Consider the following 6,998-nt stretch of genomic DNA (forward strand, 5'->3'; position numbering starts at 1 on the left):
AGAAAAAAACCCAGAAAGGAATACACAAAAATAGTAGTTTTAGGGGGTGGCGTTACCGACGGACGCCCAGCCCCCGCTCCATCCTAGTTCTGTAACGCTGTTATACTGCTCCTACAACTTAAAATAGAGTGGCACACGGCCTCTTGGGAGGGCCCAGTCTATATCAGTTCAATGACACAATTGCTAGGGACACCCCCGCCCCGCCCGGCCGACTCTGGCCCCGCCTCTCTCACCTCCCCTAGACAGTCTCAGGCCCCGCCCCTGGTCAGACCCGCGCGCTCAGCCGCAGCGCAGAGAACCAATCACTGTCCGTTTCCACGTTCAGGCCCTTTACGACGTCTGCCCTTAGCCAAAATGGCGCCAGCTCGGAAGTTGCCGAAGTTGACGAAGCAGGTCCGGAAGCTGCCGAGCGAGTCCGGAAGTTGCCGAAAGAGAGCAGCGGGGAAGGAGGATGGCGGATATCATCGCAAGACTCCGGGAGGACGGGATCCAAAAGCGTGTGATAAAGGAGGGCCGAGGAGAGCTCCCTGACTTTCAGGATGGAACCAAGGTTCGTGTTTATCCCCTTCCCTTAACCGTCCGTGGCGCGGTGCGCATGCGAGGCGGGAGGAGGCCGTAGGCGAGAGATTGCGCATGCCCAGATAGCAGTGGTCGGTGACCCTACCTCTCACATGCCGAGCTCGACGCTGATTGGTCTGGATTTAAGTAGAGGGTGAATTCGGATGCGTCTGCCCCGCCCCCTGGCTTGGCCGGGTGGCCAAGTTGGTTGGGGAGGCCGTCAGTCATTATAAACAGGTTGCGGGAGGTGGGAGGGTTGACCCTATTGCTTGCACAGACCCAGCGCTGGAGAAGACCCTAACCGGAAACCTGGGCTCTGGGAGGGGTCCCTGGTTTGCAAGGTTCAAAATCTATAGACGGAAGGGCCTTCTGAAAACACAGACCAGCTCCCATTTCTTAGATGGGAAAATTGGGGCCCTGGGATGCACCAACCGAGAGAACAAACAGGCCCAGAACCTGTTGAGGCCCTGGGATGCACCACCCTAAGAGGTTGGGTCTGCCAGACCAGAATCCTTTTGGCAGCTTTCCGAGTGCTCTTCGTGGCATTGCTCGGGACAGATAAGGGCTGGGAAATAAAGAGCCTCCTATCTTCCTCCTTTGCACATCCAGGCCCCCACCTCCAGCCTCTCCGGCCCCTTCCCCCAAACAATGTACATCTCCAGGCTTACCTGCTTCTGCTCATGCAGTTCCCTCCTCCTGGAGGGCCTTTCCCTGTTGCCACTTGCCTGTAGAGCAAGGAGCCTCCTGGGGGCAGCCCCCGTGCCCAGCAGAGCAGTCACATAGGACACGCATCTTGAGCGAATGAGTAAAGATCCTGGCCCCCAAAATAACTGAAGTGACATACCTTGTTGATGACTACAACAGTTTAACATTTAAAACATACTGGGGCCACCAAAAGTAAGAGCTACTGTGCTGAGATCCAGCAGGTAAAGATCCTAGCGTCGCTCAGTGTGAGTGCTTTGAGGCAGAGCTGCATAGCCCTAGTGATCAGTGATACCAAGAGGGATCCTTTCCCAGATGAGAGAAGGGACGTGGATGTGGGTGGATTCCCCCATGGGCTGGGGGGTTGGTGGCCTTGAAGAAGGTCCTGGCAAGGGAGATCCTGGATGGAACAGACACCAGCTGGAGAGAACACTGTAAAAATAGTGAAGATCTGTGAACAATGACCCTGAAGGAACAGGTACAGGTAGATTAAAAAACCAATCACCGGCATTGATTGAGGGCTCACATGAGCACCGTGCTAAGCTTCACAAATTTATTTTCTTTCATTCTCACAAGAGGGATGGGTACTATTGTTGACCCCATCTTACTGATGTGGAAACAGAGCTCAGGGGAGTGGCTAGGGGTGGTGGTAAAGAGTGTGGGTTCCTCTAACCATATCCTGTGGAGGGTTCAGTCTTTAGACCTCTTCTCTCTTCACTCGCCCTGAGATGATCTCATCCAGGCTCATCTCTTTTTTTTTTTTTTTTTTAATTTAAAATATTTGTCTCACAAATGACTTTTATTTATTTATTTATTGGCTGTGTTGGGTCTTCGTTCCTGTGCGAGGGCTTTCTCTAGTTGCGGCAAGCGGGGGCCACTCTTCATCGCGGTGCGCGGGCCTCTCACTGTCGCGGCCTCTCTTGTTGCGGAGCACAGGCTCCAGACGCACAGGCTCAGTAGTTGTGGCTCACGGGCCTAGTTGCTCCGCGGCATGTGGGATCTTCCCAGACCAGGGCTCGAACCCGTGTCCCCTGCATTGGCAGGCAGATTCTCAACCACTGCGCCACCAGAGAAGCCCAGGCTCATCTCTTTTAAAAAACTCTCCATGCCTGGGCCACTCCCAAATGTCTATCTCTAGCCTTCCCTCTCCTTTAAAGTTGATATCCGGTTCCCTACTCACCATCTCCACCTGGATGTCTGGTTGGCACCTCAAACTTCACCTGCTCCCCCCAAGCCTTCCCATCTAAGTTAAGGGCACCTCCAGACTTTTGGTTGCTCAGGCCCAAACCCCCCCAGTCTCCGTGGCTCCTCCTGTTCTCTCACTTCCCACAGAAGATCCTCAGAATACACCGGGGATCTGACCACTTCTCACCACTTCTGCCACTACCACCCTGGTCCAGGCCGCCATCGTCTCTCTCCTGCGTTATTGCAATAACCACCTTCCTGCTTCTGTCCTCCCCCCGCTCCAGCCTGTTCTCCCAGCAGCAGCAGAACCCACGTCAGATCATGTCCCTCCTCTGCTTGGAGCCACCCAGTGGCTCCCAACTCAGAGTGAAAAAACAAACTCCTCGCCACTGCGTGCAGGCGCTGTGGGGTCCATCCTTGCTGACCTGGTGACCCCGTGATGCACAACTCCTCGCCCTTGTTCACTCTGCTTCTGCTACACTGGCTTCCCGTTTTGTGAGCACACCACACGCTGTCCCTCTGCAAAGCTTTTGCACCTGCTATTCTCTTGACCTAGAGTTCCCACCCCTTCCTACCCCAGCATCTGCCTGGCTTGCTTCTCCCTTCAGATCTCTGGGTTTTTTTTTTGGCCACATAGCACAGCTTGCGGGATCTTAGTTTCCCGACCAGGGATTGAACCCGGGTCCCGGCAGTGAAAGCACTGAGTCCTAGCTACTGGACCGCCAGGGAACTTCCTCAGATCTCTGCTTAAATGTTGTCCTCGCAGAGACTCCTGTCACCTAAACTCACCCTGCCTTACCCTGCTGCATTTTGTTTTCTGATCCATAGCACTTAGCTCGACCTCACACAGCACATTTTGAGGCCCATCTCTTTCCTCTAGAAGTTCCATGTGAGCTCCACGGGGGCAGGGACTTTTGTCTGTTTTGTTCACTGCTGGGCCTAGCACAGAGCTCAGGCATGTAGTAGGTGCTCAGTAAATATTTGTTGAAAGAATGATTAGTGCCAGGCTGCTTGGGCTCCTGTCCCAGCCCGTCCACCCACTAGCCATGTGATTTGGACCCCTTCCCTCTCGGTGACAGCATCCTCACCTGGGTGGTGCGGTAAAGCCAGGTGTAAGGTTGGGCGGTGACCCCTGGGAGAGCCCTGTCCCTTGTGCCATCTGCAGGCTGCGAGCTGGGCTTGTCCTTGGGGGATGGGGGAAGGCTGTGCCCTTGTCTGATCCCATTTGCGGCCCGCAGGCCACGTTCCACTACCGGACTCTGCGCAGTGACGAGGAGGGCACCGTGCTGGACGACAGCCGGGTGCGCGGCAAGCCCATGGAGCTCATCATCGGCAAGAAGTTCAAGCTGCCCGTGTGGGAGACCATCGTGTGCACCATGCGGGAGGGTGAGATTGCCCAGTTCTGCTGCGACGTCAAGGTACCCGATGCCCCGTGCCTGCCTGCATCTGTCTGGCCGCGCCCAATGGCTAGGCCACCACCGACTCCCTCCAGGGCACCACACCACCAGGACACTGGCATCCTGGCCCCTATTCCACTTTTTCCTCTCCCTTAGCCGGACTGCAGCCAGGGACTGGCTCTCAAATGCAATGACCCACACAACTCCTTGCTTCAAACCCCTCTGGCTCCTGGTCACTGTCGAGCTAAAGTGTAAGCCATAGATGCTCACATGGCCCTGCAGGGTCTCCCTCCCACTCACCTCCCTGTGTTTCCATCCCTTTCTTGGCCAAGATCCTCCCTCCCACTGCAAACTGAATTCCTGGGTCACCACCCCCAGGAAGCCTTCCCTGACTACTGGTGGTTGACTTGAACCCCTTCTCTAGGTTCTCCAGCCCCTCATGCTCTGCATGGCCAGGATCTGGTCCTCTGTCTGCATGTAAGCTACTTCAGGGCAGGGATTGGGCCTGTTTACCTTCAAAATGCACATAGTGGGCCAGCCCAGAGCCAAGACTCAGAACATATCTGCTGGCTGGATGAATGTTAGCCAAGCAGTCTGCCCTGTGCAGGGTCAGTGAGAGGAGCTGGTTAGACTGAGGGGAGGGTGGTCTGGCTCCCCCCCATCCCAGCAGATGTTCCTAGTAAAAGGTCAAAAGCTAGGTCCCCAGGAATTCCCTGGCGCTCCAGAGGTTAGGACTCAGCACTTTCACTGCCGTGGCCCCGGGTTCAATCCCTGGTCGGGGAACTAAAATCCCACAAGCCTAGTGGCCAAAAAAAAAAAAAAAGAAAAGCTAGGTCCTCTATGCCTGAGGGTCTCCCCTGAGGGTTTTGAGGTTGCTGCCCTAAACCCACTTTGGAGATAGGCCCTGAAAGGGGTGGAGATGGGGCAGGACAGAAGAGACGCTGGGAACAGAATGTGGAGGGAGCCCAGCTTGTGGGCTGCAAGCCTGGGAGGAGGAGGAAGAGGTAAGAATTCCACTGGGCTTGTAAGGACAGGGGAGACCGGTTGACAGCGGGAGTGTGTGTTTGTGTGGAGGTTGGCGGGGGTAGGTGCTTGGCTTGGTTTGGTGGCCAGAAAGTGTGGCAGGAGCTGAGGCCCGCACCGGGCTGGAGGGCTGGGAGGCTGGAGGAGTCCCGAGGGAAATGCCCTCCTGTGTTTCTCCTGAACCAGTTCCTGCCCCTCTCTGGGCCTCAGTGTCCTTTCTCAGATGGTGATGGGGCAGGGGGCTGGGCCTCTTGGGCCGGTGACCAGCCAGCCCATTGGTGCCCACTCACCCTCCGGCAGCATGTGGTCCTGTATCCGTTGGTGGCCAAGAGTCTACGCAACATTGCAGCTGGCAAAGACCCCCTGGAGGGCCAGCGGCACTGCTGCGGCATCGCCCAGATGCACGAGCACAATTCCCTGGGCCACGCCGATCTGGACGCCCTGCAGCAGAACCCCCAGCCTCTCGTCTTCGACATCGAGATGCTTAAGGTGAGGGGCCACCAAGCCCCAGGCACCTCGCCAAACTCCCACTGCCCAGCTTCCGAGCGGCTGCTGGTCCCACCTGCCTGCCCAGAGTTGGTGGGCTTACTGACTGTTGGTTGGGCTTGGGGTGGGGCAGGTACAAGGACACCTTTGTGGAACCCCTGGCAGTGCCCTCCCCCTCCTTCAGGTCTCTGCAAGGGCAGAGATTTTCACCATCTTGTTCACTGCTCTATTTCTAGAACCCCGCACAGTGCTGGGCACGTAGGAGATGCTACATAAACGTTTGTTGAATGATCAGTGAATGAACAAGTGATTCTGTTTCCGGTATCCAACGTCCCAGGCCCGGCCAGCCCAGAGGCTGGCCCTGGGCCCTGACTTGGCCTACACCCCGGCAGGTGGAGAACCCTGGCACGTACCAGCAGGACCCATGGGCGATGACGGATGAGGAGAAGGCAAAGGCAGTGCCGGTCATACACCAGGAGGGCAACCGGTTGTACCGCGAGGGCCGCGTGAAGGAGGCTGCCGCCAAGTACTACGACGCCATCGCCTGCCTCAAGAACCTTCAGATGAAGGTGCCGCCTGGAGGCTGCAGTGGGTGGGTGGAGGGGGTGAGGTGGGGCCAGGGGGCCCAGGTTTCAGCATCGTTTGCCCTCTCCCTCCCCCCATGCCCCCAGGAACAGCCTGGGTCCCCTGACTGGATCCAGCTGGATCAGCAAATCACACCACTGCTGCTCAACTACTGTCAGTGCAAGCTGGCGGCCCAGGAGTATTACGAAGTGCTGGACCACTGCTCCTCCATCCTCAATAAGTATGACGGTGAGCACCGGGCACTGGGCTGCCAGGGTGGGCCAGCGGGCGGTCAGTAGAGCAGCCTCTTCCGTAACCACTGGGCACCGGGGCACGAAACTGAGCCTTTAATATCACCCCCATTCTGAAGTCCCGTGGGAACCCAACCAAATATCGTCCACCCAGGCAGGGCCATGGGCCCTGTTGTGCCAGTGAGCTATGAATGGGGGTTCGGGGTGGGGTTGGCATCCTCATGGGCTCCGTCCCATGATGGGCCCCTGGTGCCAGAAGTCAAGCCAGGGAGCTGGCTGGTCCCCCCTTCATGCCCTTGTGTGCCTGCTGCCCACTGGCACCCCCTGCAGACAACGTCAAGGCCTACTTCAAGCGGGGCAAGGCGCACGCGGCAGTGTGGAATGCCCAGGAGGCCCAGGCTGACTTTGCCAAGGTGCTGGAGCTGGACCCCGCCCTGGCTCCCGTCGTGAGCCGCGAGCTGCGGGCCCTCGAGGCAAGAATCCGGCAGAAGGACGAGGAAGACAAGGCCCGCTTCCGGGGCATCTTCTCCCACTGACAGGGCCCTGCTGGCCCGGCCACCCTGCCCAGCTCACTGCTGCTGCTCCCAGCCCACCCGCCCCCGCTGTATCATGCTTCTCTGTATATAAAGGCCTTATTTATCTCTCTCTCTCTCTCTGGGCCTGCCGAGCTGATCCATTGGGAGAGCTGGGGTCATCACCCCTCATTTCCTGGTCCTTGGGTGGTTTGGGGAGGCAAAGAATTGGGGTTCTAATCCCAGCTCCCCATTCACCAACTCTGAGATCTCTTTGGGCCTCAGTGTCCCTGACAGAGAAGTCAGGGTGGTCTCTGTCA

At 57.4% G+C, this 6,998-nt stretch overlaps 1 protein-coding gene across 4 annotated transcripts; it reads left to right on the forward strand.

The window, feature by feature from the left end:
• Positions 1–337: 337 nt before the first annotated feature.
• Positions 338–6,819, forward strand: AIP (aryl hydrocarbon receptor interacting protein). 4 transcript variants are annotated; one of them, XM_059932178.1, is made up of 7 exons: positions 339–550; positions 3,684–3,831; positions 4,267–4,319; positions 5,166–5,354; positions 5,744–5,920; positions 6,023–6,164; positions 6,497–6,819. In XM_059932178.1, the coding sequence occupies exons 1-7, from the start codon at positions 452–454 to the stop codon at positions 6,700–6,702; spliced, it is 1,014 nt and encodes a 337-aa protein (XP_059788161.1). In that variant the 5' UTR covers positions 339–451; the 3' UTR covers positions 6,703–6,819. The 4 variants fall into 4 exon arrangements, with proteins under 4 accessions (XP_059788164.1, XP_059788161.1, XP_059788162.1 ...); XM_059932181.1 differs by lacking the exon at positions 4,267–4,319 and having other exon boundaries at positions 338–550; positions 3,684–3,863; positions 6,023–6,156; positions 6,497–6,655; XM_059932179.1 differs by lacking the exon at positions 4,267–4,319 and having other exon boundaries at positions 343–550; positions 3,684–3,863.
• Positions 6,820–6,998: the final 179 nt, after the last annotated feature.

The sequence above is a fragment of the Balaenoptera ricei genome, chromosome 8 (genome assembly GCF_028023285.1).
Source record: "Balaenoptera ricei isolate mBalRic1 chromosome 8, mBalRic1.hap2, whole genome shotgun sequence".
NCBI classification, from domain to species: Eukaryota; Metazoa; Chordata; class Mammalia; order Artiodactyla; family Balaenopteridae; genus Balaenoptera; species Balaenoptera ricei.

Bases quoted from the DNA above. Each gene is read 5' to 3' on its own strand.
- AIP (XM_059932178.1), top strand. From the start codon at position 452: ATGGCGGATATCATCGCAAGACTCCGGGAGGACGGGATCCAAAAGCGT. The intron at 3,832-4,266 runs GTGAGATTGCCC...CCCCTTCTCTAG, and splicing joins CGTGTGCACCATGCGGGAGG to GTTCTCCAGCCCCTCATGCT. The intron at 6,165-6,496 runs GTGAGCACCGGG...CACCCCCTGCAG, and splicing joins CATCCTCAATAAGTATGACG to ACAACGTCAAGGCCTACTTC.